Source organism: Leucopleurus acutus (assembly GCF_964270905.1).
Source record: "Leucopleurus acutus genome assembly, chromosome: X".
Classification (NCBI taxonomy): Eukaryota; Metazoa; Chordata; class Mammalia; order Artiodactyla; family Delphinidae; genus Leucopleurus; species Leucopleurus acutus.
Window position 1 is genome coordinate 117,333,994 of NC_139148.1, and position 20,513 is coordinate 117,354,506.

Consider the following 20,513-nt stretch of genomic DNA (forward strand, 5'->3'; position numbering starts at 1 on the left):
ATTTTCTAATTTCTTTACAAACTAAAGAGAACATTTAAATACAATTAAAAAATAAAACAATTGCATCTTGTGATTAGTGCCAGGGAAGAAGTAAACTCAGGGCTTTGATGGACAACATTTGGGAGACCAAATTCGATTTAGTCCTCAGGGAAGGTCTATCTGAAGAGGTGGCTTTGGAGATCAGCTCTGAAGGAAGAAAAGAAATCCGCCTCGGGAAAGCTGGGGTGGGGGTGGGAGATCCGAAGCTTTTCAGAGAAACAAGCGCAAAGTGGAGGGAAAGAGGTTGCATGTATCAAGGGACAGAAAGGGATCCAGGGCGACCGGAATTTAAGGGGCATAAAATGAGGGAGCCAAGGTAGGCAGAACATTCGAACCCATTAAAAGATTGCAGGGGCCTTCCCTGGTGGCGCAGTGCTTGAGAGTCCGCCTGCCGATGCAGGAGACACGGGTTCGTGCCCCGGTCCGGGAAGATCCCACATGCTGCGGAGCGGCTTAGGTTGCTGAGCCATGGCCGCTGAGCCTGCGTGTCCGGAGCCTGTGCTCCGCAACGGGAGAGGCCACAAGAGTGAGAGGCCCGCGTACCGCAAAAAAAAAAAAAAGATTGCAGGGGTAAGTGTGGAAGCAGGGACACCACTGGGGTTGTGTGAACAGACCAGGAGAGAGAAGACAGTGCCTTGAATTAGGGTTCAGCAGTGGATCTGGGGAGGAAGGAACAATTGCTAGGTGTATATGGCAGGTAGCATGGACAGGATTTGCTAATGAATCAGATGGGAGAGCACTGGGGTTGAATTCAAACAACAGGGTAAGTCATTACGGATGACTATCTGGTATTAATAGGTGGTGGCCATTTATCAAAATGGCTGCAAAGGAGCAAGTTTGGGAATGTGGGCGAGGGTGAAGAAATCTGATGCTCAGACCAGAGATCAGGGCTAAATCTGTCGCTTTAGAAATAGTAATGAAACTCATCAGAGTTAATGGGACCACCAAAGAAGAGAATACAATGGGGAAAAGAAAAGAAGTCTGTATTAATTACTAAAAAATACATGTGGAGAGGAAAACACTAGAAGGAAATATGCTAAAATGTTACCAGTTTATCTTGGGGGAGGGGTAGAATTTATGGACAATTGTCACTTTTCTTCTTCACAGTTACAGTTAACTCTGCCATGGTGAATTACGGTATATGCCAGGCAGGTGGTAGGAAATGATGCTCAGGTCGTGGGTAAAAGCTCCAAGGAGCTTTGGAACCAGCTTTGCATTATGAACATTAATGGAGGGAATAGTACTCGGTACAATAAGAATATTTGTCCTTTTTTCTTTTCCCAGCCAAATAATAACAAGCAAAAGTCACGTCCACTTGCCTTCAGAATGAGTTATGTAAATTATTGAGTAGCGATAGTTGGGGATTGGCCAGGCTGGCAAAAAGCACTTAAATGCTCGCCTCAGCAAAGGGAGTCTGCACCCCCAGGCAGAACTAGGAGAAATCCCTCCCCCTGGGCCAGCAGGTGCTCTTTCTCTGTCTCAGATCCAGGCAAAAGGACTAGAGGGCCTCTGCCGGACTAGGGGAGAACGGGGCTGATTTCTACCATAGATGTCCCTGTCCCCCTGGGTCTCGAGAAGGAAATGTGCCTCCCAGTGGAACAGATTACTCTGGTCTTTGCAGTTCGTGCTCAGGAATGTGGGAGGTGGGGAGTGGAGTGCTCTAGACTAGGGGGCCAGCACTTCCAATGACCAGAAGAGAAAGGGAGGGGGTGGGGAATGGCTAGTTGAGGAATCTGTAGGAGAGCATCATTATGGCTGTAGCTTAGAATCTAGAGGTGAGACACAGAGGACAAAGCAAGTACCTGGAGAGGGAGGCAGAGGGCCTACTGACGGGATCAGAGGGCACTGGAGAGGGGAGCCTTTTAAGAGGTAAAGCAAGATAATCAGATTTCATCTTAAAGAGATCACGGTGGCTGCAATCCGGAGACTGTACAGGGGAAGGGAGGGGCAGGAAGCAGGGTGTTGCTGATGTAGTCCCAAGAGAGAGGGGATGTGGGCAAGCTAAGTGTGAGCACTCTGGCCAACAGGCAGTCGGGTAAGCAGACTGCCCAAAACTAATCTCTGAATCCCATCCTTCCCCTTCATGGATCTTCTAGATTTTTCCCTTTACTTCTTTCTTTCTATTTACTCCTTTGGATTATCATTAAGTATAGTTATAATTTTCTTTTTACTCTAATTTTTCCTTTGCCTCATTGTTACTCTCCAGATGCCATCTCAATGATTGACCAATGGTCTGAGTCCAGTGATCTTAGTTCTCCACTAGGTATCCTTGGAATATAATCAGTGCTAAATAAATGTCGGCTGAATGAATTACAAGCTCTTTTTATCCTCCATGTTACTTAGTATGAGATGGGTGCATAGTAAGTGTAAGGCCAACTGGCCCGAGGCAGGGGAACACAATCAGATTCACAGGTTGCATCAGACCGAAACTCTCCGGACCACCCAGTTCCAGAATCTGACCTGGGGACTTTGCACCCGGCCCAGCCTTCCCGCCTTTCGAGGGGCGGGACTAACGGTCCCCCAGGATACCCGAAAAGACCACCAAATAAGGAATACCCTGCGCCCTCCCAGATTCACCACACCCCTTTCCCTTCTTCCCCTATAAAATCTTGCCCAACCCTGGCCCGGGGGCGACTTCTCTGGCCCCTTTCTCTCGGGCCAGTGAGCCTCGCCCGGGAGCGCTCCCTAATAAAGCTCACTTGAAGCTTTCCTCTATTTCGCGGTGCCGTTTGTTAAGATCCGACCTTAGCGGGACAGGGTTGGGGGTGGGGGATGATTGATTTTTCAATAAATTGTGTCAAGACAATTAGAAAGCTGTTTGAAGGGGAAAAAATCCAGATTCATACCACACTTTTTACTTCAAAATAAATTCCAGCTTAAAGGTTTAAATGTAAAACCACTGAAGTACTAGAGGAAAAATGGGTAGATGCTCTTATAATCTTGTCATGAGGAACATCCATCCTTTCATTCATTTAACAAATATTTATTCAGTGCCTATTATGTGTCAGCACTGTTTGGGGTGTTGGGAATACATCAGTGAACCAAAAGACAAAAGTCCCTGCCTACCTGAAGCTAACATTTTAGTGAGGAGGGCTAGACAATAAACAATAAACCAAATAAATTATAAAGTGTGTTTGAAGATGAAAGACACTAGGAAAGCAATAGAGCAGAGTAAGAGGGGGAGGGTGTCAGGAGTACGGGAATGGGAGGGTGCAAAATTAAAAGGGTGGATCAGAGTTGGCCTCAACCAAGAATGTGACATTGAAGTAAAGATAAAGGAGGGAGAAAGCCAGCTGGGGGAAGAGCCATCTTGGGAAAGAGCATGCCAGGAAGACTGAAGCATACCTGCCCCATTCTAAGAACAGCAAAGAGGCCAGCGTGGCTGAAATTGAATGAGCAAAACACAAGAGTAGTAGAACCTAAGGCTGATAAGTAGCAGAGGGGCCAGATCATGGAGGGTTTTGTAGGCCATTGGTAAAGACTTTGCCTTTGTTGAGGAGGAAAAATAATTTTCCCTCTACTCTTCTAGGTTCTTGACTAAGACCACCCCTCAAAAATAAGACATTAATAGGGGCTTCCCTGGTGGCGCAGTGGTTGAGAGTCCGCCTGCCGATGCAGGGGACGCGGGTTCGTGCCCCGGTCCGGGAAGATCCCACATGCCGCGGAGCGGCTGGGCCCGTGAGCCATGGCCGCTGAGCCTGCGCGTCCAGAGCCTGTGCTCTGCAACGGGAGAGGCCACAACAGTGAGAGGCCCGCGTACCGCAAAAAAAAAAAAAAGACATTAATAGAAGAAAAACAAACAGAAGTTTAATAACATGCATACCTCCTGTATACATGGGAGATAGCCGTGAAAACTGAGTAATTCAGGAAATGACTCAAGCCATCATTTTTTTTTAAATTGAAGTATAGTTGATGGACAACATTATATGTTACAGGTGTACAATATAGTGATTCACAAGTTTTAAAGGTTATAATCCATTTAGTTATTGTAAAATATTGGCTATATTCCCTATGTTGTACAATATATCCTTGTACCTTATTTTATATATAACAGGTTGTACCTCTTATCCCCTACCCCTATCTTGCCCCATCTCCTCAAGCCATCATTTTAAATACCATCTTCAGCTAAAAGAGACGTTGTAGGAGCCGGTTATGGGAGGCTATCAAGCAAAGCACAATAAACAGGAATAGGGTTGTGATGCAGATCGAAATTATTACGGTCTCCATTGATAAGAGTTTCTAGAGATAAAACCATCCTCCTCTTCCTGGTATAGAGAGGAAGACACACAAATGGAGATTTCCCTTATAAATGTAAATATCTCTTACGAAAGGGTAACTTTTCGATTTTCAAAGCTTCTCCTGTGTCTGCTGTTTCTTAAAAATAGTCAGCTCGAAATAATCCTCATGCCAAAGAGGCATATTGTGACTTTGAGGTGGCCAGTTCTGCTCCCCTTCACCTTTTTTTTTTTTTTTTTTTTTTTTTGCGGTACGCGGGCCTCTCACTGTTGTGACCTGTCCCGTTGCGGAGCGCAGGCTCCGGACGCGCAGGCTCAGCGGCCATGGCTCATGGACCCAGCCGCTCCGCGGCATGTGGGATCTTCCCGGACCGGGGCACGAACCCGCGTCCTCTGCATCGGCAGGCAGACTCTCAACTACTGAGCAACCAGGGAAGCCCTCCCTCTCACCTTTTACTGTGATTGAAATCAGGAGCCATTGTAGGGTCTTGAGCAGAGGAGGGACACATCTGTCTTACACCAGAACAGGATCCCATTGTTGCTCTGTGCAGGATACACCGTAGAGAGTGTCAACTGAAAAAAAGTGCATAACCTAAAAGTTGAGAATTATGTTTTATTTGGCAGAATTTCGAGGACTTAAGCCCGGAGGACAGCTTCTCAGATCTCTCTGAGAGACAGCTCCAAAGAGGTAAAGAAGGAGCCAGGATATATAGGAGTTTTTTCAACAAAACCCAGGTAGTTGGAACATCAAAAGATTACTTTTAATTAAAGAAAACCAGACATCCCAAGTTAATGAATTTAGCGTTTTTTCTGTGTATGGGAAGATGCAAGAGTCTGGGCTCATTGAAATCCCTTCGATATGTACCTTAACTATCCAGGGCCAATATCCTGTTCTTTCCCATTCAGGGTGCACTTTTGGGGTTGGCTAAAGATCCTGCACACACAACTAAGACCCGGTGCAGCCAAATAAATAAATAAATATTTTTTAAATAGCTATTGTAATAATGCCTGGATGGTGGGACAGCAGTGCCTGTGGTGGTGAGAAGTTGTCTGATCCTGCATGTATTTTAAGGGTAGAACCAAAAGGACTTCCTGACACAAAACCCAGATGGCATGAATGAAAAGACTGATTCATTTACCTATAAAAACATTCATTCATTCTCCAACTGCTTTGGTGGCTCATTCATCTTTTTTTTTTCAAACTGCAAACTAGGGAATTCCCTGGTGGATCAGTGGTTAGGACTCCACGTTTCCACTGCTGAGGGTGCAGGTTCGATTCCTGGTCAGGGAACTAAGATCCCACAAGCCACGTGGTGTGGCCAAAAATAAATAAATTAATTAATTAAATAAACTGCAAACTAAATATGTTCAACAGTGGTTCTCAAAAGCCTTTGTTATTTCTGTAACTTATTAAAATTAAAAAGACTAAATATATATATATATAAAATAACAGAAAACTAGGACCTCTATCAGCTTTATTAGCTGTGATAATAGGCATTATTTGTAATTATATATTATAAATTAGAAATTACATGTAACACATAATTATAACAAAAACTTTAGTTTTGAAAAAAGTTTTATTCAAGAACTTTCTAGTCCAGCATTTTTTTAAATTGACATGTATTCACACATACACACACAAATAATACAGATACATAACATTTTTCTGAACGATTCAAGAGTAAGTTACTTGCATAAAGCCCTTCACCCCAAAATATTTCAGTAAGCATTTCCTCTAAATAATAATATTCTCTTACATTTACACAGTAGAGTTTTCAACTTCAGGAAATTTAATATTGATACAATATTTTTATCCACGCAAACGATATGCCAATTTTTTAGTTGACCTAATAATTATCTATGTAGAGTTAATTCTTTTTTTGAATATTGGAATTTTATTTTTTTTATACAGCAGGTTCTTATTAGTTATCCATTTTATACACATCAGTGTATACATGTCAATCCCAATCTCCCAGTTCATCACACCACCAACCCCACGCTGCTTTCCCCCCTTGGTGTCCATACGTTTATTCTCTATCTGTGTCTCAATTTCTGCCCTGCAAACTGGTTCATCTGTACCATTTTTCTAGGTTCCACATATATGCATTAATATATGATATTTGTTTTTCTCTTTCTGACTTACTTCACTCTGTATGACACTCTATAGATTCATCCACGTCTCTACAAATGACCCAATTTCGTTCCTTTTTATGGCTGAGTAGTATTCCATTGTATATATGTACCACATCTTCTTTATCCATTCGTCTGTTGATGGGCATTTAGGTTGCTTCCATGACCTGGCTATTGTAAATCATGTTGCAGTGAACATTGGGGTGCACGTGTCTTTTTCAATTATGGTTTTCTCTGGGTCTATGCTCAGTAGTGGGATTGCTGGGTCATTAGGTAATTCTATTTGTAGTTCTTTAAGGAACCTCCATACTGTTCTTCATACTGGCTGTATCAATTTACATTCCCACCAGCAGTGCAAGAGTGTTCCCTTTTCTGCACACCCTCTCCAGCATTTGTTGTTTCTAGATTTTTTGATGATGGCCATTCTGACCGGTGTGAGATGATATCTCATTGTGGGTTTTTTTTTTGTTTTGTTTTTTGTTTTTGTTTTTTTTTTGCGGTACGTGGGCCTCTCACTGTTGCAGCCTCTCCCGTTGTGAAGCACAGCCTCCAGACGCGCAGGCCCAGTGGCCATGGCTCACAGGCCCAGCCGCTCTGCGGCATGTGGGATCTTCCCGAACCGGGGTACGAACCCACGTCCCCTGCATCGGCAGGCGGACTCTCAACCACTGCACCACCAGGGAAGCCCCGGGGAAGGGCTTTTAAAGGCAAGTTGAGGGAGGGGGTGGCGGGATACCTGATCAGCTTATGGACGTTCTTCTGACTGGTTGGTGGTGAGGTAACCAGGTGGTATTTCGGGAAGGAGTCAACATCATCAACCTTCTGGTTCCAGTGGTCTGGGATCTACACGCCGGTGGTCAGCATGCCCTTACCTTCTTCCACCCGGTGGGGGTCTTAGTATCTGCAAAACAACTCAGGGATATGACTCAGGTATGATCTATAGCCCTTGAGGGGCAAATAAAGGTCCATGACTTTCTCTCATGGCTAAACTATTATTATTTTGTGTTGCTTATCTGTTTTCCTCTGCTTCTGCATTTTCTCACTTCTATGATTATATTTGCTCTTTGGAACTCGGGGAAGGCCTAGGAGGCTAAAGCTTTTCTACAGACAAGAGGCGGGGGACACAGGGGGTCTACCCCCCAGAAGTCTCTGCAGGGTCCTGCTCTGTTTCACAGGGATCAATCCGTGCCCTGCCCTGGCCGGGAGAGGGCCGCTCCCTCCTCCCTGGGCCCCCTCTTGCTTTCAAACGTGACCTCACACTCTGGGAATGGTCTACGCCCCCAGAGTGGGAGCCCTAGCCCCCAGCCTGGGGCCAGGCCCAGAGTAGGCCTTGGTGAAGGTGTCCTATGAGTGGCTGGGAGCACATGGTTCTCCCACCCCAGGGCTGGGGACCCAGCAGGTCGGCACCTGGGGGACCAGACTGGATGGGATGCAGCCTCAGCCTGGGCCTCCCCTCATCCCTCCCCAGAGCGAAGCGGTGGAGATAATGGATCAGATCGTGCACTGGGTGCGGGAGGACCCCTCTGGGCTGGGCCGGCCCCAGCTCCCTGGGGCCCCGGCCGCGGAGTCCATGGCGGTGCCCATGCTGCTGCTCAGCCTGGTGGAGCAGCTCGGGGAGGCCGACGACGAGCTGGCGGGCAGCTACGCGGAGCTGGGGGACTGGTGCGCTCGGAGGATTCTGCGGCACGTGCAGGTGGGGGCAGGGCAGCGGGCGGACGGCGGCCGCCAGACAGGGCCTGGGGAGCTGGGGGGCAGGGCGACCTCCTACGTTCCACCCCCCGGGGCGCCTCCTCCGCCCGCACCCACCCCCGGAGCCGGGCGCCGATGGCTCCCTTTACAGACGGGGAGATGGGGCGAGGTGCGGCCCAGAACCCTCGGGAAGGGAAGGAGGGCCCCGGGGGAGCCGGGGTGGGTGCCAGAGCCCCAGGCACGTCAGGGAGCAGGAAGCCTGGCCGGACTCAACTTCGTCCCAGGCCTCTGCACAGCCCAGTCCCCCTGGTCTCAGCCTCCGCTCAGTGCCTTACGCTCCCCACGTCAGGGTCCCAGGCCCAAAGCAAGGGTTAGGACAGGTCCAGACCCTTGGGAGTGAATCGGCTCCTCCTCCAAAGCCCCTCTGAGCGAGGCCACCCAAGCCTGCAGATCAGGAGGGAGGGGGGGTGGGAGGGGGCGTCTTTCTTGTTGGATGATGGGGCGGGGGTCAGGGGGTGCTGAAGGCCAAGCTACCTTCTACTCCTCCCTCGGCAGAGGGGTGGGCAGGCTGTGCTGGAGAATGTGTCAGAGGATGGCGAGGGGCTTTCTGGCTGCTTGGGGAGACACCAGAACCCAGGTGAGGGGCGAGGTGGGCTGGGGGGCGGCCCGGGAGGAGGGGGGCGCTCAGCCTTGGTTCTGGACTCCAGATGCAGGGAGTGCCCTCCTCCCTCCGCCCTCAGCACACCGAGGACCAGGCAGGGGAGGGGGGACGGGCCTCCCACGCTGGCGTGTCAGCAGCAGGAGGGTGACTCTGGGGCAGACCGGCAGGGCTGGGGGGCTCAAAGCAGGCCCCACAGTGGGGCAGAGAGGAAGGGAGTCAGCGGTCAGCACAGCGCTTGAGTCCCCCGCCTGGGGGAGGACACGCGGCCTGCCTTACCTGAGCACTCACCAGGCCACGCGCTGGAAGCTGGCTGGTTCCTGCTCCGTCACGCCATCCAGAGAGGTGACCCCAAACTTCAAGCCCACGTTATCGACAAGTTCCTATTGTTGCCTTTCCGCTCTGGATGGGATCCCGACGATGGAAGTCTCATCTACTTCCAGGGTGCTGATGGCCTATGCCCCACCCAGGTGGGAATGTACTCAGGGCTACATGGTACTAGCCTGTCGAAGGCTTTCTGCCCAGGGAGGTGCGTGTTGTCATCACCCATTTCAGAGAGGGGGACCCGGGGCTCAGAGGAGTGAACCTGCCTGGTGTGACCCCAGTGGGAAGCTCAACTCCTGTGCCGGTGGCCCTCAAGCTCACATGCACAGGGAGGCCGTGAGGGAGCGCAGGCCATGCCCACGCGGAGACACATGGCCCTTCATCTTGGAAAGGCTCTCTGAGTGACCCTAAGGCATCAGCAGTGGGAGCGGCCAGGGTTTCGATTCCAGGGCTCAAGGGGCACCCACCCCAGCCCTGCCCTTTGGGAGGGGCTACTTGGGCTACATCTGGCTCAGGAAGCTAGTCGCGATCTGATGGGCGGTTAAGGCCCCCAGAGACGTTCATCCCGTGGTTAAGCTCCAAGAGCTTGGGCCAGATGGAGTCTGAGCCAGGGCCCGAAAGATGGGGGTGACTCTCCTGCTGACAGGGGTGGTGGAGTGGGGTCCAGGGCTCTCAGATGCCTGCCTCCGCTCTGCTCTCAGCTGGAGTGGGCCATGAAGCTCTGGTGGCTGCACAGCGAAGCCATGATCGCCTTCCTCATGGGCTACAGTGAGAGCGGGGACTCCGCCTTGCTGAACATCTTCTACCAGGTGGCCGAGTACACTTTCCGCCAGGTAAGTGCTGCTTCCTGGTCTCAGCGGTGTGGAGGAGACCGCAGGCACGGCACACCCCCTCCTTCCCCCCCTCGCCGGACGTGTTCCCTCAGTAGGTCTGAGAGTTCCTGGAAGTCCCGGCCCTGGTGCCCTCCGTTCAGTCAAGAGAGTGGCCCCTGCCCCACTGGAGCTCACATTTGGTGCTGATGCGACCGACCGAAAACAAGTAAACCAGCAAACATAGATGGTGATGAGAGCTCTGGGAAATAAAGCAAGGTCAGGGGACTGGGGGGCTAGTGGGAAGGAAAAAAGCTGGGGCTTCAGGAGGGGAGGCCAGAGGGCACTAGGCGAAGGCAGGGAGACCGGGCTGTGGCTGTCATCCTGGCTAGTGAGTGGGGGCCTGGCCCGGGGTGGGAGCTGCAGCGGCTCAGGGGTCAGAGTGTGGTCGAGCGGGAGAGGTGTGGGCTGGCCACGTGAGGCAAGGTAACCTTGGAGTACAGAAGGAAAGGAGAAGAGGGAATAGGCAGGCCCATCAAAGGAGAGAGAATCATCTGCGAGGTAGGAAGGAAGCCAGCCCCCGCGCCCCCCCCGCAGAGGCCCGAGTGTCGTGAGCAGAGCGATGAGCTGTGCCAGCTGCTGCCGACGGGCACCTCGGGTGCTGAGCCTGACGGGGAATGAAGGAAGATTCCCGATGTGTTTCTAACGCCACGACTCACTCCATTAGTAAACCCCAGTACGGGAGGCATTACAACAGGGGGGTCTTATTCTGAGGTCTGTGGACTTTGAAACCTGAGAGAAAATTCCACCTTTATTTGCACTAACCTCTAACTGAAATCCAGCATTCACGTCCATCATGAATGAAAGCAGTGAACCACAGTATTAGCAGTGTCCGACTTTGTCACCAGTAGAAATTCCAAATGTGTTCGTGTTATGCTGTGGTTAGAGAGGCATCTCCAAGTACTGCACACGCTCGTCACTGCTTCCAAACACGGGAGCCACAAGACCAGAGGCGATATATGTTAATATTGAATGCATTCATAGAGAACATGTGTTCAAGGTGATCGCTCTTAACTGCGTAAAGTGAAATTTAAGGAATACATTTTCAAGAAAGAGAGATTGTATCGAACAATCACAAAAGTTATAAACAACAGGTAATTCACTATGCACTAATCATCATAACAATACAGAAAGCAAAAATTCAGACATCCATGGAAAGGCTGGACAGGAAAACAGTCAAATCCTTTGTTATCTTCCCGTGTCATATCCAGTAGTCGAATAATAAGTAAGGACATGGGTAATGTCACTGGAAACATAGAATGAACAGATACAGAACTAGTTTCCCCCCCTATGAAGAATACACCTACTCATAGGTCCCCATTTAAAAAGACATTTTTGGTAGTGGACTTCAATGTCACTGATTTATTCTATGGTCCTTCTGAGAAGGGGTTCCACTCAGGTCTCTATCTGGGGAGGAAGGGCCTAGGCCAGGGCTCTGAGGTCTATCCTGGAGCATCTGGAAGGAACTGGGCAGGAGAGAAGCGAGGAATTTGGAAAGGGTCAACAGAGCTGCTGGGCAGGGGCAGGCTTCAGGTGGCTCCGAGGGAGGGGGAGATGTGTTTGGGACCTGTGGTGAGTAAGGGAGAAGTCAGACCTCTGTACGGGATATCTACAATGTAGCGTCTACAATGTAGCGCTATCTACAATCTCATCCACTGCAAGACAGTCCTCTGAAGCAGGGAACAGGAGCTCCAAAGGAATAACTTGTTACAAAGTTACATGGCAGGTCAGCACTTCCTCAGGGTTCTGTTTCTTTTTACATAGTTTTTTAAAAAATTATATTTATTTACTTTTGGCTGCGCTGGGTCTTTGTTGCTGCGCGCGCGGACTTCTCACTGCGGTCGGTAGCTACTTTTGTTGCGGAGCACCGGCTCTAGGCGCGCGGGCTTCGGTATTTGTGGCGCACGGGCTCTAGAGCGCAAGCTCAGTAGTCCCAAGCAGGGTTTTTGTTTTTGTTTTTGTTTTAAATTCCATCTTGCAAGGTTTCATCTCACAGCCTGCGGCCCCTTCCCCAAGTGGGGTAACTAGCTGCAGACTCAAAACTCCACCCACCCCCCCCCGAAGAAAAAGGAAAAGACCCTTGCTTTCATATTTGTCCAGGAGGCGGGACCTCATTTAAAAGCACTGATTCTGGAGCCGGGGGTCAGCCCGGGCTCTGACCCCGAGGTAGCGGTTTAGTGGGAACGGTGAACGCCCCTTTCCCAGGCCGGTGGCATCTGGGCGGTTCCTGCAGGCGCTGCCTGTCACTGCCTCACTGTTATTGCAGTTTCGCGATCCCGAGTACGGGGAATGGTTTGCCTACCTGAACCGAGAAGGGAAGATCGCCCTCACCATCAAGGGGGGGTCCTTTCAAAGGTGAGTGGGGGAAAGGGCGGGGCCCAGGGGCTCGGGGCACTCGGCTGCCCACGGCCCTCCAAACCCGCCTTCCCGCCTCTCCCCGCAGGCTGCTTCCATGTGCCGCGGTGCCTCGCCATGTGCGAGGAGATGCTGAGTGACCTGCTGAGCCGCCTCGCCCCGGCCCCGGCCCTGGCCCTCAGCGCCCGGTCTCCGCCCGCCGACCCCGCCCGCCGAGGCGCAGAATAAAGCCAAGCCTACTCCACTGCCCTTGTGTGTGAGCGTCTGTGGGGTGTCGGGTGGGGGACGAACCACCGCCTTTGGCTGGAGAGCACCTGCTCGCCCTGCCAGCGACCCGCCCCGCGCGCTGGACCCTCCCACCCTGCCAACAGGCCCGCCCCGCGCCGGGGTCCGCCCGGCCATTGGCCCGGCCCGCCCCGCGGAGAGGCCCCACCCCGCCCTTGGCCCTCCCTGCGCATGGCCGAGCGGCCGGGAGGGCGGGCCCGGCGTGCGGGCTCGGCGGCGCGCACTTCCGGCCGGTGGTCGGGTCCAGCGGACGCGTCATCTTCCGGCGCCGTCCTCGCGGTCCCGGACTCAAGCCACAGCCCCAGCCACAGCCCTGGCCTGGCAGCCCCGGCGTCTCTTCGGAGCGCGGTGGCAGCTGACTGCGTGTTCACGACCCGCTGGGAGCCGCGAGTCCCGCCGCCGTTATGAACATCCGCAATGCGAGGGTGAGGGGCCGGGGCCGGAGGCTGTCCGCGCCGCGTGGGAGCGGGGCCCGGTGGCTGCGTGCGCGTGCTCCTGAGGGGCCCGGCCGATCACCGGGCCAGCCGCCCTGGGCGCCCTCGGCCGCCCGGCGCGGAAAAGTGAAGGCCACGTCCCCGTAGGGCTGGATCTACCCGAAGAGGAGGCCGGGGGAGCCAGGGGGGCAGGGCCGGGGCTGCGAACTCTTTCTTTCCGGATGTCGGGTTTCCGTTGGATGGTGTCGGGGAGCTTCCTGGAGCTCAACGTTCATTCCTGGAACAGTCAGTTTTTGCACAGCGGCTGTGGGCCAGGCCTGTGCGGAGACAGTCCCAGCGCCCGCCCAGCCCTGTGGGGGGGCGGGGGTCGCTGAGTAGACAGAGCAGGGTTCTAACACGACCGAGGCCTACTTAGTCACCGCAGCCCCCGGCCTGACTGCATTCCACTGCCCTCCTCTCCCGCAGCCAGAGGACCTGATGAACATGCAGCACTGCAACCTCCTGTGCCTGCCCGAGAACTACCAGATGAAATATTATTTCTCCCATGGCCTTTCCTGGCCCCAGGTGGGCAGCTGTTGAATTTGGGGATGAGGGAAACCAGGCCAAGGAAATTCCACCCTGGTTCGGCTTGGGAAGAGCCGGCGAGGTCGTGAAGAGTCCGGGGAGCGCATGGGTCAATGAGGCCCTGAGTGTTTCCGGCTGGGGTGGTGGGAGATGGATAGGAGGCGCCTTGGAGAGGGGCGAAGAACAGGGCCAAGGTAGGGGCAGTATTCCCACCTGTGTCTGTCCACTTCTTCTGGGTTAAGGAAAGGGGGCACGGTGTGATGTGGGAAAACCAAGCCACTTGGCCTGGAGGTCAGGAGCTGTCACTGAACTCGCTGCCCGATGGGCTTCTGTCTGTCATGCACACAGCGACAGGCAGGCGCTGGGGCCAGGTGTCCGATAAGGGCGCCTCCAGCTCTGACAGGAACTTGTTTTCTGCCTTCTCTTTCCTCCCTGTCACCCAGCTCTCTTACGTCGCTGAGGATGAGAATGGGAAGATTGTGGGGTATGTCCTGGCCAAAATGTGAGTCACCAAGGACGGAGGGACAAGCCTGGTGCCTGACCTGGGGGTGGGGGGAGGAGGGACACCGACACCGCACGCGTCTGGTGGATGCTGCCTGGGTTGGGTTGGGTTTGGTTTTTTTGTTTCGTTTTGTTAATTAATAGACTGTTCCTTTAGTTCAGTTTCCTCTCACATTAACATCTTGTGGCACATCTGTTACAATGGGTGAACCGATACTGTTACATTATTGCAGAAACCCATAGTTACATTGTTTTACTCTTTGAGTTCTACGTTCCATGGACAAAGGTATAACAATATATCCGATACTATAGTATCAAACAGAGTAGTTTCACTGCCTGCCCTCCCTCCCTCCCCTCTCCCCGGAAACCACTGATCTCTTTACTGTCTCCATAGTTTCGCCTTCTCCAGAAGGTCATATGATTAGAATCATACAGTGTGTAAACATTTCAGACCACCTTTCACTTAGTCATATGCATTGAAGTCTCCCCCCACGTCTTTTCATGGCTTGAGAGCTCCTTTCTTTTTAGCACTGAACAGTATTCCATTGACACTGCACATGTCTTTTGGCTGCTGCCTGGGGTTTGGAGAGTCCTGGCTCTCCCCCGTCCCGGGACTGGATGCACTTTGGGGTTCACGCCTAGCCCCTCTCCTTTCTTCTTGCTCTAGGGAAGAGGGCCCACACAATGTGCGCCATGGACACATCACCTCGCTGGTGCGTAGGGCCCACCCAGGCTCTGGTGGGGGCGGGGGCGGAAGTTAGTTGGAGCCGCCCCGAGGTCCCACCTTTCTCCCACCAGGCTGTGAAGCGTTCCCACCGGCGCCTTGGCCTGGCTCAGAAGCTGGTGGACCAGGCCTGCGGAGCCATGATCGAGAACTTCAATGCCAAATACGTCTCCCTGCATGTCAGGAAGAGGTGGAAGCCAGGGCCGAGGGAAGGGGGGTGGGTAGGGGGATACTGTCTGTTTTGTTGGGTTTTTTTTGAATTTTCTTTTATTTATTTTTATACAGCAGGTTCTTATCAGTTATCTATTTTATACATATTTGTGTATATATGTCAATCCCAATCTCCCAATTCATCCCACCACCACCAGCGGGGATACTGCCTCGATGTGGATCTTGGGCTGCCTTGGCTTTTGGAGAAGATCGGGAAGTGGGCTTAGTGGGGAGGGGGACCGGGAGGAGGGGCAAGACCTGGATGTGCTGTCCCTGCCTGGCCTCGTCTGTACAGCTCAGCAGTGCCTTATTCCCCTGCAGTAACCGGGCTGCTCTGCGCCTCTATTCCAACACCCTCAACTTTCAGTAAGTAGATCTACATTTTTCTCATGGAGTGGGATGGTCCCCAGGTCTGGCTTATCCAGGTGGCTGAGATGGGCTGAACTACCTTCCAGGCAGGGGCGTGAGGGCAGCTAGGGCTAGCTGAGATGGGGGAGCGGGCTGTGGACAGCACTCTTGGGGGCAGAGCACCTGCCTGCCGCAGGCTGCTTGAGGCATGTCGCGCTTCTGGGGGACGCTTGGTGTTTCTTGCTTGATGCTGGTGGCGGCTATGCTGGAAGGGCAGCACGGTGAAGAGGTTCGGAAGCAGAGACAAGGGCCCAGGACAGGAACAGAAGCCAAGGAGCAGAACTGAGTCACCAGGCACCCAGAAGCATCTAAGTGGGACCAGAAGAAAGGATAGATCTGAGCACATCCGCGCAGGAAGGGCCAGTGGCAAGAGCAGCGGAGGGATCTAGAGCCCTGGGTGTCCTAGTGGATGAGGCTGGGTCCACTCAGGGATGTGGCAGTCTCTGTGTGCCCAGCGCAGGACAGAGAGAGCCTAGCAGGGAACTGCTCTGCCCAGTACATTGTGGTGAAAGCTGCTGGAAAGTGAGGCTGAGGTGGGCTGTCCATGGAGGGCCCACTGAGACAGCGTCAGCTTCAGCTTGGTGGGGGACGAGGAGGGACTGTTGGGAAGGGAAGTGGCCTCCGGGCTGGGTATTTGAGGCAGGATCTTTGGCCTGGATGCAAATGCCTCTGGTGGTTGACAGTTCTAGGGTCTTAAGGCTGGCAGGGCCATTCTGGGCCATCCAGACTGGCTCCCTTTTCAGTGGCAGGGTGCCCAGGTCTGCATACACACCTCCCAGCGCAGGCTTGGCCCCTGAGCTGCTCGGGCTAGGGGCCACGCTGCCTGGTAACGACCACCAAGAACAGAGGCCCAGGCAGCAGCACCCCTCCCCGGTTCCAGTTGTTAGGTATATGAGCCAGCCATGCATGCCCAGGAAGTGACAGGGAGCAGGGCGGGGAGGGGAGGGGAGGGGACTGCCAAATTCAGGGCTTCAGTTCACAGGAAACCACAGACACAGATCCTTGGTGGCCAGGTTAGGGACGAGGGGCAGTGGCAGGATGCCAGGGGTGGGGGGCAATAAAGGAGCTGGGTGCTACTTACTATTGGAGAAAGCAGAGGGAAGACCATGTTGGAAATGTCTCCCAAAGGGTCCTTGGGGGGGCAGTGACACCCTGCCCCACTAGCAGATGATGCCAGAAGGCTGAGGAGAATTGCCCCCGATTTGGGTTGCCCTCCTTCTCTCCACCTGCTGCCCCCAGGATCAGCAAAGTGGAGCCCAAATACTATACAGATGGAGAAGACGCATACACGATGAAGCGGGACCTCACCCAGATGGCCGATGAGGTAAGAGTCCTGCAGGTAAGAGTCCTGCGGGGCCAGGGCTGTGGTCCCCAGGCAAGACGAGCAGGGGTGGCCTGGGACAGTTGGAGGCTGCGTCGCCAGGAGTCCTGGCCCTCCTCACCTTAGCTTCTGTAGCTGGCAGGCGGGGAGCCAGACCTTGGCAGGACCTTAACGAAGGCCGTCGGCCCAAGATTCCATTCTCCGAGGAAGAAGCCCGTCCTGCCCAGAGGCTGCTGTGAGAGGAGAGGGAGGAGGCCCCTAGATGTGCTGAGAGACCGGGGCCTGGGGATGGCTGTGGCTGGCCTCCAAGGCTCGGGGTCAGACAGAACCGGGCTGAAGAGAAGTCAGGGTTCTGCCCAAGGCTCCTCGGGGGCCAGGGCCATTCAGAGGGCTCCACGGCAGCCTCGTGAGGGAGCCATGATCACCTCCACTTTACAGGAGAGGAAACAGGCCCAGAGGCCTGTTTAGGTCTTCTGTCCATTTTTGGATTGGGTTGTTTGTTTTTTTGTTGTTGAGCTGCATGAGCTGCTTGTAAATTTTGGAGATGAATCCTCTGTCAGTTGCTTCATTTGCAAATATTTTCTCCCATTCTGAGGGTTGCCTTTTCGTCTTGTTTATGGTTTCCTTTGCTGTGCAAAAGCTTTGAATACATATTTGTGTATGTATGTCCCATTTGTTTATTTTTGTTTTTATTTCCCATTTGTTTATTTTTGTTTTTATTTGCATTACTCTAGAAGGTGGATCAAAAACGATCTTGCTGTGATTTATGTCAAGGAGTGTTTTTCCTATGTTTTCCTCTAAGAGTTTTATAGTGTACAGTCTTACATTTAGGTCTTTAATCCATTTTGACTTTATTTTTGTGTATGGTGTTAGGGAGTGTTCTAATTTCATTCTTTTACATGTAGCTGTCCAGTTTTCCCAGCACCACTTATTGAAGAGGCTGTGTTTTCCCCATTGTATATCCTTGCCTCCTTTGTCATAGATTAGTTGACCATAGGTGCATGGGTTTACCTCTGGGCTTTCTATCGTGTTCCATTGATCTATATTTCTGTTTTTGTGCCAGTCCATATTGTCTTGATGACTGTAGCTTTGTAGTATAGTCTGAAGTCAGGGAATCTGATTCCTCCAGCTCCATTTTTTTCCCTCAAGACTGCTTTAGCTATTTGGGGTCTTTTGTGTCTCCATACAAATTTTAAGATTTTTTGTTCTAGTTCTGTGAAAAATGCCATTGGTAATTTGATAGGGATTACATTGAATCTGTAGATTGCTTTGGGTAATATAGTCATTTTCACAATGTTGATTATTCCAATCCAAGAACATGGTATATCTCTCCATCTGTTGGTATCATCTTTAATTTCTTTCATCAGTGTCTTATAGTTTTCTGCATACAGGTCTTTTGTCTCCATAGGTAGGTTTATTCCTAGGTATTTTATTCTTTTTGTTGCAGTGGTAAATGGGAGTGTTTCCTTAATTTCTCTTTCAGATTTTTCATCATTAGTGTATAGGAATGCAAGAGATTTCTGTGCATTAATTCTGTATCCTGCAACTTTACCAAATTCATTGATTAGCTCTAGTAGTTTTCTGGTGGCATGTTTAGGGTACTCTATATATAGTAGCATGTCATCTGCAAACAGTGACAGTTTTACTTGTTCTTTTCCAATTGTATTGCTTTTATTTCTTTTTCTTCTCTGATTGCCATGGCTAGGACTTCCAAAACTATTTTGAATAATAGTGGTGAGAGTGGACATCCTTGTCTTGTTCCTAATCTTAGAGGAAATGCTTTCAGTTTTTCACCATTGAGAATGATGTTTGCTGTGGGTTTGTCATATATGACCTTTATTATGTTGAGGTAGGTTCCCTCTATGCCCACTTTCTGGAGAGTTTTTATCATAAATGGGTGTTGAATTTTGTCAAAAGCTTTTTCTGCATCTATTGAGATGATCATATGGTTTTTGTTCTTCAATTTGTTAATATGGTGTATCACATTGATTGATTTGTGTATATTGAAGAATCCTTGCATCTGTGGGATAAATCCCACTTGATCATGCTGTATGATCCTTTTAATGTGCTGTTGGATTCTGTTTGCTAGTATTTTGTTGAGGATTTTTGCATCTATATTCATGAGTGATATTGGTCTGTAATTTTCTTTTATTGTAGTATCTTTGTCTGGTCTTGGTATCAGGGTGATGGTGGCCTCATAGAATGATTTGGGAGTGTTCCCTCCTCTGCAATTTTTTGGAAGAGTTTGAGAAGGATGGGTGTTAGCTCTTCTCTAATGTTTGATAGGATTCACCTGTGAAGTCATCTGGTCCTGGGCTTTTGTTTGTTGGAAGATTTTTAACCACAGCTTCAATTTCATTTCTTGTGATTGGTCTGTTCATATTTTCTGTTTCTTCCTGGTTCAGTCTTGGAAGGGTATACCTTTCTAAGAATTTGTCCATTTCTTCCAGGTTGTCCATTTTATTGGCATAGAGTTGCTTGTAGTAGTCTCTTAGGAGGCTTTGTATTTCTGCAGTGTCTGTTGTATCCGCCTTTTTCATTTCTAATTTTATTGATTTGAGTCCTCTTCCTCTTTTTCTTGATGAGTTCGGTTAATGGTTTATCAATTTTGTTTATCTTCTCAAAGAACCAGCTTTTAGTTTTATTGATCTTTGCTATTGTTTTCTTTGTTTCTATTTCATTTATTTCTGCTCTGATCTTTATGATTTCTTTCCTTCTGCTAATTTTGGGTTTTGTTTGTTCTTCTTTCTCTAGTTCCTTTAGGTGTAACGTTAGATTGTTGATTTGAGATTTTTCTTGTTTCTTGCGGTAGGCTTGTATAAATAAAAACTTCCCTCTTAGAACTGCTTTTGCTGCATCTGATAGGTTTTGGATCGTCGTGTTTTCATTATCATTTGTCTCTAGGTATTTTTTGATTTCCTCTTTGATTTATTCAGTGATCTCTTGGTTATTTAGTAACGTATTGTTTAGCTTCCATGTGTTTGTGTTTTTTACATTTTTTTCCCTGTAATTGATTTCTAATCTCATAGCGCTGTGGTCAGAAAAGATGCTTGATATGATTTCAATTTTCTTAAATTTACTGAGGCTAGATCTGTGACCCAGTATGTGATGTATCCTGGGGAATGTTATGTGCGTACTTGAGAAGAAAGTGTAATCTGCTGTTTTTGGATGGAATGTCCTATATATATCAATTAACTCTATCTGGTCTATTGTGTCATTTAAAGCTTGTGTTTCCTTATTAATTTTCTGTTTGGATGATCTGTCCAGTGGTGTAAGTGAGGTGTTAAAGTCTCCCACTATTATTGTGTCACTGTCGATTTCCTCTTTTATAGCTGTTAGCAGTTGCCTTATGTATTGAGGTGCTCCTATGTTGGGGGCATATATATTTATAATTGTTATGTTATTTCTTCTTCTTGGATCGATCCCTTGATCATTATGTAGTGTCCTTCCTTGTCTCTTGTAACATTCTCTATTTTAAAGTCTATTTTATCTGATATGAGTATTGCTACTCCAGCTTTCTTTTGATTTCTATTTGCATGGAATATCTTTTTTCATCCCCTCACTTTCAGTCTGTATGTGTCCTTAGGTCTGAAGTGGGTCTCTTGTGGACAGCATATATATGGGTCTTGTTTTTATATCCATTCAGCAAGCCTGTGTCTTTTGGTTGGAGCATTTAATCCATTCACATGTAAGGTAATTATCGATATGTATGTTCCTTTTACCATTTTCTTAATTGTTATGGTTTTGTTTTTGTAGGTCCTTTTCTT

General features: G+C 50.1%; 1 protein-coding gene and 1 pseudogene across 2 annotated transcripts; both read left to right on the forward strand.

Moving 5' to 3' along the window:
• The first annotated feature begins 7,833 nt into the window (after nt 1–7,833).
• On the forward strand, nt 7,834–12,527 carry LOC309978640 (N-acylglucosamine 2-epimerase-like; annotated as a pseudogene). Its single transcript has 7 exons — nt 7,834–8,097; nt 8,649–8,730; nt 9,046–9,221; nt 9,777–9,908; nt 11,579–11,670; nt 12,211–12,299; nt 12,388–12,527. The product of its transcript is annotated as an N-acylglucosamine 2-epimerase-like (transcript).
• A 403-nt stretch (nt 12,528–12,930) lies between these two features.
• LOC309978641 (N-alpha-acetyltransferase 10-like) lies at nt 12,931–16,872 on the forward strand (the record flags this gene model as incomplete). Its single annotated transcript, XM_082865146.1, has 7 exons — nt 12,931–13,009; nt 13,484–13,582; nt 14,026–14,084; nt 14,751–14,796; nt 14,882–14,997; nt 15,339–15,383; nt 16,665–16,872. The coding sequence occupies exons 1-7, from the start codon at nt 12,989–12,991 to the stop codon at nt 16,870–16,872; spliced, it is 594 nt and encodes a 197-aa protein (XP_082721272.1). The 5' UTR covers nt 12,931–12,988.
• Between the last annotated feature and the right edge of the window lie 3,641 nt (nt 16,873–20,513).